At 42.8% G+C, this 16791-nt stretch overlaps 1 protein-coding gene across 1 annotated transcript in view; it reads left to right on the top strand.

The window, feature by feature from the left end:
- Positions 1-16791, top strand: part of LOC111141642 (solute carrier family 24 member 3) — a 486337-nt gene that overhangs the window by 458413 nt on the left and 11133 nt on the right. Inside the window, exon 15 of the mRNA XM_022494365.1 lies at positions 713-825. Within this exon, the coding sequence (XP_022350073.1) occupies positions 713-825 (113 nt within the window). The remainder of the gene's footprint in view (positions 1-712; positions 826-16791) is intronic.

The following is a 16791-nucleotide window of genomic DNA, read 5'->3' on the forward strand; positions in this document are numbered from 1 at the left end:
CAACTGCAGTACCCTGACAATGGTGGTTGTCATAGGTCAGTCCTCAAAGTATGGCACAGCCTCCCCTCCTTCAAAACCAAGCTCACGGATGGACGCTCCTTCCAGAGGCCATGCCCTTTGCTAGAACCCACTCTAGTGTGCATGCCTGATTTGTGCTGATTGCATTTGTTTTTGACAAATACAATGTGTAGCTACAACACTTAGAGCAGTGTCCCTGAGATGTCCTCATGAAATTCTACTGGTTACACTGTTTTTTCTTAATAGTGCTCAATTATTTAGAAAAAGAGTTGAAGTGAGTGTAGAGCAGTTGGGAGATGGTAGTAAAATATATGAGTTGGTGAGCTCGTGAGAGGCTTTGCAGAACTGTTAAGTTTATTCCTTTCTAGAAGGAAGTTTCAGAATTTGGGGAACTATATTTGGTTTTTGGAATCATTCACATTTAACCAGTGATCATATTTGAAGGTCAACAGTTCAGTAGTATGTGCATTTCATTCTAGTCTGTTCTGTTCCATTCCATTCCTTTCTACTGAAGATACCTATTCCATTGAAAATACAGGGGGTGGCCTGGGAGGGAACCACCTAGCAAATGAGCCAGCAGATCTTCCAGCTAAGTCTCTGGCTGTCAGACCAAAAGTTTGACAGGGTCCCTTGGGGAGCCCCTGTACTATCCTGAGATCACCTCCCTCACTCTAGTGACCTCTTGTCTTTTCAGGCATGGGAGACATGGCAGTATCCAACTCTATCGGGAGCAACGTGTTTGATATCCTCATTGGCCTTGGTCTCCCATGGGCCCTGCAGACCCTGGCTGTGGATTATGGATCCTACGTAAGTGGGTTTCCCCTGTGAATTCCCCTTAAATCTCGGGCTATGCAGACACTGTTTTCAGGGCAGAGGAAATGAGGAAATACTAATGTTGAGAGGCAAAGGAACTCTTGCTTATCGAAGTCTTAAATCAGGCTTGTGGGGGCATTCAGGACTTGAAAACGGGGTTGGCAGACTTCTTAAGGGAAGGATCAGATAGTAGTAACACTTTAGGCTTTGTGGGCCAGATGGTCTCTGTCACAACAACCCACCTCCGCAGCTGTAGCCTAAAAACAGCATATACAATGTGCAAATGAGTGAGTGTGGCTGTTTCAATGCAACCTTATGTACAGAAACTGAAATTTGAATTCCATATAATTTTTACATGTCCTGATCTATGGTATGGGATTCTTTTTCATTTATTACAAAAATCATTCTTAACCCATGGGCCATCTTCTGTCAGCCCCTGTCTAGTGTGTTTGCTTTGTGGGCAAAATCATTTCATTCATGGAGGAAGGGACACAACCTACAAGATGCACCCCCTGCAAGGGGTCTGGTGAGGGTCAGCCCCCACAGAGATAGCCTCCATTGCTGTTTCTCAAAGCTAAGTTGATTGTGACTTCAGGTGGATTTGCAGGTGAGTGACATGGAGGGTCCAGCTCTCTTTCCCAATTTGTTGAAATGCTCCCCCTCCACTAATGGCAACTCTGTCCCAGATACTCACTATCCAAGGACTGAGGAAGAAACTGCAATTGGAGGTTTTTGCCCAGACACAGGAAGAAAAGAGTAATGTGCCTCCAGAATTTTTACACTCAACCCAGGGCCAGTGCTTCTCCAGATGTGCTGCCAAGCACTACCTTAGTCTATCTGCACAATTTGTTGTTAAGCAATGGTATACCCTGTAGGAAATACTGTGGCTCATTTTATCAGATGACAATTGTCTTCCAAGTTGCTTGACAAATGAATAGCTATTTCAACCAGGGAAGGGGTGTCCGGCCAGTTGCAATAAAACTGAAATCCATGCAGACAGTGTTTTTGGTTCATCTGAAGTTACCTGCTGGCTGAGAAATTTCACCAGAGGGTAAAGATAAGCACAAGGGGATAGAAAGAAGCAGAACGTGTTCTAAGGAATGAAGATCTCTGCTCTGTCGTCAGTGAAATTGAGTAATGACATGGTGAAAGAGGCTACATTCTCTTGGGGGGATGCTGGTAGCTTTCAGAAGGTAACTGTGACAAGAAATCTGAATAACTAGACAGAACCAGCCAGGGGGATGTGGGCGGCAGTGCGCAGCATTCTAGGCAGAAGGAACAGCCAGTGCAAAGGCCCTGAGGCAGAGATGCACTTGGCATGAAGCGAGTCCAGTGTAAGTGGAGCAAAGTGACCATAGGGGAGGCTCCCATGATTTGAGAGGCAGTTGGAAGTCTAGGAAGGGTCAGGTCATGTGGGTGCTCATCAGACAATTGAAAAAATGATGACATTCAAACTTACATGACAATATGGATTTAGAAAATGATGTTTTTGATGACTTTTATGAGCGACTCAGCAGCACGAGTTTTAATCCTGGGCCCTAAGGTATAAGGATCTCTCAGCCTTGGCTAATTGTAATATAAACAGATATCCATCAGGAAGGCCAGTTCTTCAATAACCCTCAACAGTTCACCCTAAATATCATACCTCCCAGACTACTTGCCATCTCAGACATTTCATAGAGCCAAGCCAGTGCCCTCAGTGTCCTTGTCCCTGAAGGTGTCCTGTTTCAGAGACAGATGACTCTGTCTCAAATGCACACACCCCATCACTCTTCCCATTGGAAATGATGTCCCTTCTTCCAGGTGTGTTTCATGCAGAATTCCTCTCTGGACCCTCCCCAGCGTCACCAGCAAATGGGACCTCTCTCCACAGCCTTTGTTTCTATCTCACGATGGCCGTTATCCTAAATCTTGAACTTGCTTCATCTTCTTTTTTTTTTTTTTTAGATTTTATTTATTAATTTGACACAGAGAGAGAGAGATTACAAGTAGGCAGAGAGATGGGGGGAAACAGGCCCTGTGCTGAGCAGAGCCCAATGCGGGGCTCGATCCCAAGATCCTGAAACCATGACCTGAGCCAAAGGCAGAGGCTTAACCCACTGAGCCACCCAGGTGCCCCGCTTCATCTTCTTAAGTGACGCATATAAGAGAGACACTGAAGAAATGCCCTCCAGGTTGGCCACTGAAAGGACCTCATTAGGTGGTCACAGAATTCCAGATAATCTTCTGAAGATGTTATGAGTGGTGTTGTTGTCAGTCAGGCCCTTATGAAGGGGTTCATATCAACCAGATTCACAGGAGTTTGATGTTTATGCTAGAATGTCAACAGGTGGTAGTAAGATATTCAAGTGCCAGATAGAAAACATACTTATTCTGGACAGTTTGTGTTCTGTTTTCCAAGAGAAAGATCTCATGTGGGAGGTATTTTGTTTCTCAATTTTAGGGGTTTTTGTGGGGGGGAGTGGAGGGCTTTTTTTTTTAATTGCAGTGTAGTTGACGCAAAATGTTAGTTTCAGGGGTATAGCATAGTGATTCCACAAGTCTCTATGTTGTATTGTTCCCACCACAAGTATAGCTGCCATCTATGACCATACAACACTATTATAATACCATTGACTATGCTCCCTATGTTGTAACTTCTATCGCCATGGCTTCTTCATTCCACAACTGCAGCCTCTACCTCTACAGGTGGGAGGTATTTGGGGAGCCCCATGACCACCCTCAAGTTCATTGACTCACCAGGAGTATTCACAGGACTCAGCAGCAGGTCTTAGTCATGGCTAAGGTTTATTATAGCAAAGGATATGGAATAAAAGCAGAGCAGTGGAAAAATGAAATGCATTGGGAGAAATCAAGAGAGGTTAGATGTGGGCTTCCAACTACTGCCCCTCCCTGTCAGATAAGATGTGCTTTCTCTCTAGCAGCAAACTATAGGGCCATGTGTGAACTATAGTCATGGAAGTCCACTGGAGTCTGAGGCTTTTATGGAGGGCTGGTCAGGCAGGTATATTCCTGCTCAATGAACAGCCCTGATAGCAGAACTCAGAATCCCAACCCAGACACCAGATAAACATCATAAAGCTTGCTAACCAATCCTGACAAGCTGTAGAGCAAACCCCATTGCTTTTGGAGCACAAAACAACATCATCCGTCAGTTACATAAAGAACATTCCAAGGACCACATTCTTGGAGATTGGCTGAAGGTCAGTCATGGTTCTAGGCTCCTCTAGAGGCACACAAAGATTAAGTCACCAGACCTGCTGCATTAACACATTCTGCATAGAAGATCAAATTAGAATGTATATGTTAGAATAAGTATCACTGCTGCTATGTCACAAACAACCCCCAAAATTTCACTGGGGTAGCCCAACAAGGGTTTATTTCTTGCCCCATGTTCATTGCAGATATTTCCATTCTGGCAGCTTCCATGGTTCTCCAAACAGAAACTTAAGGATTGGGGCTTATTTCATTCTGTGGTTCTATCCTCTTGGAGTCCTTCCCCAATAGACACAGAAAGTAGAGAAAATAAGGGCATGGAAGATTATGTAGATCTTTTTCTAACAAGGACAGAAAGTGGTGGGTGCCCTGCCTGTTCCCACCCATTGTCCAAATGAGCAAACATTTCCACTAAGATGCAAGAAGGATCCAGAACACTTGTTTAGCTTTGCATCCAGGAAGGAGAGGAGATGCGGGCGTCAGTGGACACTAACAACTTCTAAAGTCTAGGGTGTCAGGTTGAGAGTTGCAGCCACCAAGAGGGTTTGCTGGACAACCTCTTACTGGAGCCATTAAAATGCTATTTTCTGAGGCATCAATCCATGGTCATAGGGCTTTTTTCCCCACCACAACAACCATCCTGGGGTACATTGACCAATCCTGCCTTTTTGGGTTCCTTTTTCTGGGTCATATGTAGACCCTCCCTCTCCCAGTTAATACACCTTTCCTGTACTTAAGTTGAAAACAATACTATCGATTATATTGAATCTCTCTCATTAAAGTCACTGCTTCCTTAAAATACAAGTTCACCTTGATTCTGTTTTGCCATGCCTCACATAATCTCTTGGGTTTTTCTACAGTCAAGTCATCTTTTTTTAATTAATTTTTTATTAACATATAATGTATTATTTGCCCAGGGGTGCAGGTCTGTGAATCATCAGGCTTACACACTGCACTCACTATGGTGAGCACATACCCTCCCCAATGTCCATAACCCAACCACCCTCTCCATACCCCCCTTCCCCCAGCAACCCTCAGTTTGTTTTGTGAGATTAAGAGTCTCTTATGGTTTGTCTCCCTCCCAATCCCATCCTGTTTCATTTTTTCCTTCCCTACCCCCCAAACACTCCACATTGCCTCTCAAATTCCTCATATCAGAGAGATCATGTGATAATTGTCTTTCTCTAATTGACTTATTTCGCTCAGCATAATACCCTCTAGTTCCATCCTAGTCATCTCAAATGGCAAGATTTCATTTCTTTTGATGGCTATATAGTATTCCATTATATATATATACCACATATATTTTATCCATTCACCTGTTGATGGACATCTAGGTTCTTTCCATAGTTTGGCTATTGTGGACATTGCTGCTATAAACATTTGAGTGCACATGTCCCTACGGATCACTACTTTTGTATCTTTAGGGTAAATACCCAGATTGCTGGGTCATAGTCTAGCTCTATTTTCAACTTTTTGAGGAATCTCCATGCTGTTTTCCAGAGTGGCTGCACCAGCTTGCATTCCCACCAACAGTGTAGGAGGACCTTGACTTTGTTATTCCTTTTTTCTGGTTATAAAAATAGCTCATGGCCTTTACAGAAAATTAGAGAAACTCTAATTAGAGAACACTTGATCAGTGCATGCCCAATAGAACTTTCTATAATGATGGAAATATTCTATATTGTACTGTCAAATATAGTAGCTACTAGCTCCTTGAGACTTTTCAAGAACTTGAAATACAGTTGGTTCAAGTGAAGACCTGGACTTTTAATTTTAATTTCATTTTAATTAATTTCAATTTATGTAGCCACATGTGGCTCATGGCTGCCCATGCAACTCTGCAGGTTCAGAAGACGCAATAAAAATCATGCATAGTTCAGTCCTAAAAATCAGTTGCTAATATATTAGCATATTTTTCTTTCCACTTTGATTCACATAGCTGAGACTTCATTGTACAATAGCTTTTTTACTCCTTATGGTAGCAAACACATTGTCCTCAAAATCTTATAGAGACATCATCTTTAAAGGCAACCTCATATTCTAGTTACATCAAAATTTACTCAACCATGCTGCTGCCGTTAGACACATATTGCTTCAGGATTTTCGGGATTATAAATAATGATGTGACATACATCTTTGTATATCAATCTTACAGATTTTAGAGATCTATAAAAATTCTAATTAAAACTGTATTTGTATTTGAGGTTATTTTCCCAAAGCTGAAGTTGTTACATAGAATATGAATGCTGTGACACTCTTTGCACATCCCTAATTATTTTTCCAAATGACAGTATTCCTTACATTTTAATTTGTCTTTATTTCATTTCCAAGATTTGGAAGAAGCTTCATGGCACCCTCCTATTCTCTCTCTTTTTCTTTTTTTAACATGGGCTTTACCCCGACGTTCTGACCATTAGGGTGGGCTTCCTCGTGACACATAGTATGGGGCGTGTATGTACTTGAGCCATGAAAAAAGTGTCAAATATAATGGGAATAGCCCAACCTCACTTCCTTTGGAAGAGTCACTAGTGACCCTCTGTCATTTAATCATACTCAGTCCTGGTTGTCTCCCTGCCTCCACAGGCTGCTCCATGCAATGTTCCGTCTCTCATTTCTTGGTCCACATTTAGATCCCATCTTCACTGGCACCCCAGACTCTGCCTAGCCTCTGTGCCTCTTAACCCAGTACAGAGCCCTGAGTGTGGATCTGTTGAGTCCCCCCAGCAAATCCACCTGGTGTGTTCCTCTGTTTCGTTTCCTCACTTATCTCTTATCAAAGTTATGAAAAAGTAAAATTCAGACTTGTGTGAATTTTAACTACTTTTTGTTGTCTCTGGTGAAGATTAGAGAGTAGTGGCCAAAGAGCAGGCAGCAAAAAAGATGAAAAGAAACCATGCTCCAAATATCCTGGAAAACTGATCCATGAATAATAGACTTTTACCACATTGACTCTCTCTAGCAGCAGAGGATGCACAAACAGGAGCGGGGGATGAACATCACTCTGGTGTCCCTAAGATCCATTGAATCATTGTGTTTATTTTTTCTATATTGTGGTTACAATGTACAACCATATAAGGTGAAATCAAAACCTTTCCAAACGAACAACAACAACAGATTCTAGAAGCAAACTTGTTACTCCCCCCCGCTTTGAACTCCCCTTGACTGAATATGGACATCAGACCTGAAATTCCAATTCAGCAAAGCACATTTTGTGCCGTAAATGAACCCCAGTGATCTGCCATCCTTTCCCGTCCTTCTGACATTCTCCCAACACTCTTCAGAGAGCAGGAAATTAAGCATAATTCTCATTCAGTAACACCCACAGCCATGAAAACATATGCTTTTCAGGTTCCAAACTTTAGTGACAGGGTGACATCATGAAGACAAAAATTCAGGCCCTGTTAGATGTTTGGCCCAAATTCATGTTTTCCGTCTGTAGATGACATAATTGGGTCACTCTGGTCATTCTTCTGGGATTGTGCAAGGAGCACATCTAATCCTGTGGTAAAGATGGCCCTGAACTGAAGTGGAGGGGGGAATACAGGAGAAGAAACAGGCCACTTCTGTGATCAACAGCCATTGCACACAGGAGAGTGCTCCTGGTGGAACTTTTGGTCAGAAGACTGAAGAAAGACACATCATGTTGCATTTTCATCCAAATGCTATTTCTGTTCTCAGTCAGAGAGATCTTCATTTTATTCCCAGGATATAAGCATCCAATGTAGGCCTCACTTTTGAGAGCAGAAAATCAATAATATTCTCTATAAACAGTTCATGAACCCCAGGGAAATCAAGATTTTTTATACATGGTGTGAGGTAGGGGTCCAGTTTCATTGTTTTGAATGTGGACATATGTTTGTTTTAGCACCATGTGTTGAAAGGAGATTTCATTTTGAACTTTCAAAATTCAAACAAAAATATTTGTTAACTTATTTTTCTTTTATTTATTTTCACAAAATTTGAGTATAGTTGGCACATAATATTACATTAGTTTCAGGTGTACAACTTAGTGTTTTGACAAGTTAATACACTATGCTTTGTTCACCACAAGTATAGCTACTGTCTATTCTACCTCACTATTACAATATAATTGACTGTATTCCTTATACTCTTTTATTCCCATGGCTTACTCATTCCATAACTGGAGGCCTTCACCCATTTTTCCCAACACCCCACCTCCCTCCCCTCTGGCAACCATCAGTTTATGCTTTGTACTTATAAGTCTAATTCTGTTCTTTGTTTGTTTATTCATATTTTTAGATTCCACTTATGAGTAGAATCATAATAGTATTTGTCTTTCTCAGCCTGATTTATTTCACTTAGCCTAATAGCCTCTAGGTCCATCCATGTTGTCTCAAATGTCATGATCTCATCCTTTTTTACGGCAGTGTAATATAACACTATAAATACTTATGCGTGTATGTATATATATGTGTATGTGCATATGTATATAGGTACACACACAAACACACACACACATTACATCTTCCTTATCAATTCATCTATTGATGGATGCTTATGTTCCATGTCTTGACTATTGTAAATAATGTGCAATAATCATAAGGGTGCATTTATCTTTTTGAGTTAATGTTTTTGTTCTCTTTTTATAAATATCCAGTAGTGGAATGACTGGATCATATGGTATTTCTATTTTTAACTTTTTAAGGAACCTCCATATTGTTTTCCATAGTGAGTGCACCAATTTACATTCTCACCAACAATGCACAAGGGCTACTTTTTCTCCACATCCTTGCAAATACTTGTTATTTCTTGTCTTTTTTATTTTAGCCTTTCTGATAGAGGTGAGGTGATATCTCATTGTGGTTTTGATTTGCATTTCCCTGATAATATGACAATAAGCATCTTTTCATATATCTTTTGGCTATCTGTAATCTTCTTTGGAAAGATGTCTACTTATTTTTCAATAATATTCATGACTTAGGAAATATTAGGAAGCCCATGATTGTATTTCATTAAAGCTATGTAGTCTAGAACCCTGTATTTTATAAGTAGTATAATCTTAACTATCAGGAAAAGTTTTGAGCCTTAGAACGTAAAGTTGAATGGTCAAGAAGGAGGGAATAACAGCCAGGTGAGCTGAATTAGGGAGGGACAGAGTAACACAAACATCCTCAGAGCCTAGTGGCATTCTTTAAGATGCTACTTTTTTCTTATTTTACTCAGATAGCTTGATCTCTTTGGTCAAAAGGGCATTCAACAAAGAGGAAATCCCATAAGCAAAAGAATACCTCAGATCCTGACCACATGCCTAGCTCTCTAGCCCTTCCACATGCTGTCCAAATACAGCATCACACTGTACATCCATAATCTCTTCCCCATATCCCTGTTGATCCATTCCCTTCCTACCTTGTCTGGTAGTTACGCACCCACATCATCTACCTGCTACTAGAATCTGAATGTAGGACCACATCCGCTTCATGTTTGCCATTCATGTTGCACACTTTTCCATCTTATACATAGCAGGATATTTTACTTGTTTAAATAGAGAGTAGGGGTGCCTGGGTGGCTCAGTTATTAAGCAACTGCTTTGGCTCAACTCCTGATCCCAGGGTCCTGGGACTGAGCCCCACATCAGGCTTCCTGCCAAGCAGGGCAGGAAGCCTGCTTCTCCCTCTCCCACTCCCCCTGCTGTGTTCCCTCTCTCGCTGTGTCTCTCTCTGTCAAATAAATAAATAAAATCGTAAGAAAGAAATAAATAAAGGAAAGAAAGAGGAAAGAAAAGAAAGGAAGGAAGGAAGAAAGAAAATACATTTTATTTCCTCAAAGGTGGGGGCAAGCAACTCTTTGGACGTGAGTAGCTCCTGAGAGCTTTGCCATATTTCCGCTCAGTCTAAAAAATATATATATATTTTTTTTCATGGTGATGCTTCTGAGTCAACAAGAAAAAGTTATGAAACATTTTCATCAAAAACCTGGCCTATAGAGAGATGGACTTTAATTTTCTGGGAGACTACTTGTACAGACTGACATCTTTGCCTCATAATGGTAGACTTGTAGACCAAAATAGTGGCCCAGGATTTGGCCCAACCACGCTGTGTCTTTTGGATTTCCTGGAAGACAGGGGTCCAGAAAATATTCATCTGGAGCTAGAACCAGGTCACCTCACAGAAGGGGTAAAGGGGCTGCTATGAAGGGCTTCTCTTGTCCTTTTCCAGCTCATTCTTCAGGTGTCAGCTTGGATGTTTACTGTGATTTCCCAACGGTGGGTCATGTACCCTTCCTATGTTCCTGAGCAGTTCCTATCATAGCTTACCTTTGACTGAGTCTCCCCTAGATGGGTCATCTCCCTGAGGGCAAGAATTATACCCATCTTATGCATTTATTTTTTTCCTCTATACCTGCTAGTGCCTGGTACTTAGAAGATGATCAAAAGTATTTGTTGGGTGGAAAGATGGATGCATGGATAGATGGATAGATGGATGGATAGGTAGAAGATCCTATCTTCCCCACCTTGGGTGGAAGACATGTGAACAGAACAGAATGAAGAGAAAAGATGACCTGAGAAGAGAGCAAAGGGGAGGAAAATAGCAATAAGAATAACTTAGGGTCACCTAGATGGCTCAGTCAGTTCAGCATCCAACTCTTGGTTTCAGCTTAGGTCATGATCTCAGTGGTCATGAAATCAAGCTCCACGCTGAGTGGGGAGTCTGCAGGAGATTCTCTCCCTCTGCCCCTCCCCTCACTCATGCATGTGCTTGCCCTCTCTCTCTCTAATAAATAAATAAATCTTTTTTTAAGTCCTTAAAAAAAAAAAAAAGAAGAGTTTAACGTTCATTGAATACCTACTGTGTGCCAGGGACTGCCACATGGCCTCATCTAATTCTGACAACAGCTAAATAAGGCAAGGATTATTTCTTCAACCAGCACTGTTGTTTGTGCAGCTGCTAAATATGCCAAGAACTTGGCGAGGTGCTGGAAACACAGAATGACAAGATAGAGTAGACCCTCCCCCTTAGAACACACACCAGGGTGGGGAAGACAATCCATGAGTGACAAGTACATGAGTACTTGGTAGAGCAAAACCCTCATGAAGATAATAATGTAATAGGGTGGGTGGCATGCATCACTGTGAATTCTTTGGATAGGGAGATTGGATTCTGTGCTGAGGAGCAAATGATAAAATAGAGCTGGGTGTTTGCAAGCAAGGGGAGCATTCTAGAAAGAGGGGGCTGCAAGTGTCAAGGCACTGAGGCATGCTGTGTCTGAGAACAGAGAAGCCAGGCAATAGAAATCTATCATTAAAAAAAAAGAAGAAGAAATGTAGGGGTGAGGTTGGCAGGGGTCATGGGTTTCATTCTAAGTGCATTGCTGTCCCAAATCCTCTTCTGCAGATCAGGCAACCACAGCTCAGAGAGGTTGTCACAGCCAGAAATAGGGAGAAGACAGTGGGACTTTATTTCTCCCTGGAACACCAGACACTAAAGCAGGAGGGAGAAGACTATTACCAAGCATAAATGGTGCCACAATGCCACCATGCACAGTTGAGAGCTCATGAGTGCAGGGGATGTCACTGGGGTGGGATTTTAGACTGGATCCATCCTTTAGTTTGCTAGAAGAGAGGACAGGGTCTGCTTATAAGGCTAAAGGAAGCTCTGCAGCTTTACATAAAGAAAGAAGAACCAGACAAACCATAAAAGACTCTTAATCATAGGAAACAAATGGAGGGTTGCTGGAGGGGAGGGAAGTGGGGGGATAGAGTAACTGGGTGATAGACATTAAGGAGGGCACATGATATAATGAACACTGGGTATGATTTAAGATGATGATGAATCATTGGACTCTACCTCTGAAACCAATAATACATTATATGTTAATTAATTGAATTTAAATTTTTTTTAAAAGGAAGGAGACAACTCCTGACCCCCAGGTTCCCATCCTAGAAGTCCCACAGATATGATGGCAGCTAAAATCCTTGCTGCCCTAGGCCATGGTGCATTATATTTCTACAGTGGGTTTCTGACTGAAGGTTGGAGGAAACATTCTGGATCCTTCCATGAGGATTACATGTTTATTCAGTCCCTGGGTCCCCACCTGGCTTTCACCAGGACCCCTTGGCTAGCCCCCAATTCCCAGACACATTTGAGGGGCATCTTCATGTAACCTCATGACACGATACAGAACTCACCTGGAAAAATAGTTTCAGGTTCATGAAAAGGCAAACTTAAGGGTTTATTTGCCATGAGCATCTTGCCTTCCCTCTTAACCTCCAGCTTATCCTGGGAGAGAGGCTTCATTTCTGGAAGGACACCCAGGGGCCTCCTTCCATGTAGCATGGCAGTAATCCCATGACATCTCTGCATCTCTCACATCAAAAGCTAGAAGGCTGCGTGGGTTTAATAGCCTCTACTGCCCTCCCAACGGACTTGCTGACAATTCTGAAGCAATTTTTCCATCTCTACTAGATGGAACTTCCAAGTCATAATTACTGGATAATTACCATCAAGACAGCTGTTTTGTGCATACTATTAGGTTCAGCCATTTGATAGGAATAAATGCAGTTTTACAGACTTTGACATTTCTTAGTACTTGTGGTTTGCTCAGAAGCCAGTTAGCTACCTAAGTGCCTGAAACATTTCTAAAAGTCAGAGTTTGGAAAATGAGCACTTCTTGTCCTGTTTTTGTGATGAATGTCTGTTCTACATGCTCTAACAGAATTAAGAAAGTCACCAGACAGGCTCCAGGAAGCCAGGACAATACTCAGATCTCTGAGCTAGGGCTTAGAAATGCAAAATGAATCCACAAAATAATAGAGGGAGAAATAGACTATTTTTTTTTCTAAGCCAAGAGCCCATCTAACTCCAGAATCCACAAAGGTAAAAGGAAGAGGTGATCAGAAATATTCTTATCCCATCCTTTCTGCCCAATTCATTCTTTTTCTGACACACATTTACTGAATGCTTGCTGTGTGCTAAGCTGGTAACCCCCATTGGGGAAGACTCAGTGAGCAGGCCAGACACTGTCCTATGCCCTGGGGCTGCAGCATCTGGAAGGAGACAGTTACACAAGCAATTCCAAAACAAAGTGTGATTCGTGCTTTCCTAAGGTTGGTTGTGTGGGAGTTGCACAGTATATGGCAGGGGTTGGGGACCTCCAATGCTTGTAAGGAAGTGATGCTTATTCTGAGAATCCGAGATTATCAGGAGCCAAGAAGGTAAAGAATGTGAGAGGAATAGTTTGTAGAAGAGGAATATCCAAGACAGCTTCACACACTGAAGAACCTGATGGTGACAGCTGGGATGGGGGGAGGGTGTGAGGGGTAAGAAGTGGCAAAGTGGAGGGATGAGTGGGCAGGATGAGTTCAAAGACAGAGAGGGGCCATGTGCTAAAGGATAGGGTGAGCTAGAGTCATGGCAGTGGGAAAATGAAGGATATAAAGGAGGGAGTGGTGTGATTGCATGTGCCTTTTAGAAAGAAGATTCTGACTACTTCATAGAGAAGAGGTCGGAGCCAGATCAGACTGATGACAGCAAGACCAGTTATGAGGCATTTGCAGGAGAGAGAAAATATAGTGACCTAGACTAGGATAGTTGTATAAGTTAGCTATTCTACCATAATGCTGTGTAACAAACCATGTGCAAACTCAGCAGGCTGCATACATTATCATGTATTTCTCATTCATGCATCTGTGAGGTGACAGATGTTTGGCCAATCTAGGTTTGGCTTCAAGCTTCAGATGGGGCTCTTCCTTGTATCTCTCATCTTCTTTGTACCAGTGACTTCCTGAGACACATTCCTTGCAGGATCAATGCACAAAAGGTTGTGTCAATGATAGAAGTACCTTTCAAACCCATGTTTGTGTTAAATCCACTAATATCCCATTGGCTAAAGCAGATCACATGGCCAAGCCCAACTCCAAGGGGCAGAGAAATGCCTCTGCGCACCATGAGGCTGTGGAAAGGGGGTGGACACAGAACTCTAGTACAGGAGAGAGGAATTGAGACCAGTGACCTGCTCTTCCTCAGTTGTAGCAGTAAAGCAAGAGAACAATGAAAGACACCAGAAGAAACTGCAGAATAAAATTCAGCAGGACCTAGTGGTTGCTTTAGCATCAGCCCTAAATATCTGTTAATGGGGAGGTGAGTTGGGATAAGACAAGGATGACTCCAAAGATTTTGTTGGCTGTCGTGAAAAGTTTGGGTTATATTCTAACTGCCATTGAGGATTCAAGCAAGGTAGAAGCATGATTCACTTTATGTTTTAAGATCATATTTGATACTGTTTGGAAAGGTATTATGAGAAGTCTAGGAAGAGGAAAAGAAGTTAGGGAGGTAACAAAAAGATCCTGGTGACATGGGCTAAGGTAGTATGAGTATAAAAAGGGAGAAAGAGAGGGGCACTTGGGTGGCTCAGTGGGTTAAAGCCTCTGCCTTCGGCTCAGGTCATGATCCCAGGGTCCTGGGATCAAGCCTTGCATCGGGCTCTCTGCTTAGCGGGGAGCCTGTTTCCTCCTCTCTCTCTGCCTACTTGTGATCTCTCTCTCTGTCAAATAAATAAATAAAATCTTTTTTTTAAAAAAAGGGAGAAAAAGATTTTCAAAAAAAATGACAAGATTTTCTGATGGCTGTTTGGAGGGGATGAGAAAAAGAAAAATTGAAGGTCACTTCTGTGTCCTTCATGGAGATGGGAAGACAGGTGGTGGGGTGGAGAACATATTTAGGAAGAAATATCAAGGGGTCCCTTTAGGACAGATTAAGTTTGATATGTGTGAGGGTCATCCAAGTGGAGATAGCAGGTAGACAGAGAGATAAATCCTGATAAGTGATAAGTGCCTGACTTTAGGGGTGAGGTGTCAGCTGCAGGCATAAACTTGGGAGTCAGTAGCTTTAAATGGTTTTCAAAGCATAAAGCTCATAAAGGAAGTAAATGCAGCTAGAGAAGAGAGCCCAGAACTATATCCTGATGTTGGGTCAGGAAAAATAAAAACATCCAGAGAAGGAGACTGAGGAGCAGTCAGCCAGAAATGGCGGTTATGGATCCAGTAGAATGTTTCAAGGGTGGAGTGGCCAAGTACATCAAGGTTTTCCCTGAAGGTTTCTTCTAAGACCAACCATCAGCCAACCACCTCTTCCTCCAAGAAGACTGCTCCCACCAAATTTACTCCCTCCAGAATCACATGGGACTGTCATCTCTGGCATGCAGAAATTGAATCTCTCTCAACGAATGCTTCCTGGCACCCAGGAGCGGGCCCATGTGGAATAAGTCCATGGGCCAGTTCTTAAGTGCCTTCCACATCATTCCTTCTCATCTTTTGTAGTAAGCATTCCCAAATCATTCCAACACCTGGACACTGTTCCAGCTGCTAGGACCGTTTTCCTTTGTTCTGAAAATCCCTTCCCAAACCCCCATAGGACAGTGAGGCACTGGAGCCAGCTCTTATAGTCTCTGGAGAAGACTGAATGGCTTTTTGTAACCCCGCCTTCAGCGAGGCCATATTGGTGGCTTATACCCAGCCAGAGTGGACTGTTCCCACCGCGCAAAGCAACAAGATGCCAGAATGCCACTAATAGGGCCAGTCTACAAAACTGTTCCCACAGCATCTGGATAGCGAATTTGGGGATAGTTTGCAGACATCTTACTGAATGGTTCTTCTTGATGTTGTCCTAGCAGAGCTCCTGGGAGCTACAGTGATGCTACCCAATCCCATTAACACAAGTTTTGCATTAGATTTCAGGCACTGTTTCAGGAAAATGAGGTGATATTTGGGGGAAGGCAGTGTCTTTACAGGGAAGCCCCCATGGATGGGCTTACCTGAGTTGCCTAAGGCCTGAAGCCTATTCATTTCACTATCCGAGTTTAGATTCCCCCAGAAACCATTCAGTCCTGAGACAAAGGTTTGAAGTGATGTGGGTGCTGGGGAGGAGTGGGAAACTCCAGTGGGGAATGAGAAGGGGGATGGGCAGGGAAGGCAGCCAACCAAAGTCATAGTGACCGGAGCGGAGTCCCTAAGGGTGGGGCTCTAGCAAATGGTATGCACGCCCATCCTAGAATGACCCCATCTGAGGGGCAGGGGAGCTGTGTGATTATGCACTCACCCCGAGAGTCATTGATACAGCGCAGTTTGGCACTTCCAGAGTTTGGAGAAAAAGCCCTCCAGGCACAGACACTGGTACTGGTTGTGGAGAGGTTGCTTGTCCCAGAAAAATCATGAGAAGGGACACTAGGACATGGATGGGGTCCCAGAGGCATCTGCCACAGGGATCTGTGGTTCTTAGAGTTTATTCAGGACAGTTTCAGAAATGATAAGCAGGAAAGGCCAAGATATAAACTTTGAGGATTCTTAGTGGGTGAAGAGAACTCTAGCATTTTCCCTGCACCCTGCAGGGTGCAAGGAAGAGTCTAGAATTTACTGTTGGAATTCCAATTCTCAGTCTACACTGATCCCTTACCAGCTCCCTGGCCTTTTATGATGTTGTGGTTTATAGTAAGAAATACACGTTTGGGGGCGCCTGGGTGGCTCAGTGGGTTGAGCCTCTGCCTTCGGCTCAGGTCACGATCCCAGGGTCCTGGGATCGAGCCCCGCGTCGGGTTCTCTGCTCAGCAGGGAACCTGCTTCCCCCTCTCTTTCTGCCTGCTTCTCTGCCTGCTTGTGATCTCTCTCTCCCTCTGTCAAATAAATAAATAAAATCTTTAAAAAAAAAAAAAAAGAAAAGAAAAGAAATACACGTTTGATCTTCATCCCTGTTTCTAGAACAGAACTCCTAAAACTTCTGGAATTTTCCC

This window comes from Enhydra lutris, unplaced genomic scaffold, assembly GCF_002288905.1.
Source record: "Enhydra lutris kenyoni isolate GAN:26980312 unplaced genomic scaffold, ASM228890v2 scaffoldscaffold6, whole genome shotgun sequence".
Lineage (NCBI taxonomy): Eukaryota > Metazoa > Chordata > Mammalia > Carnivora > Mustelidae > Enhydra > Enhydra lutris.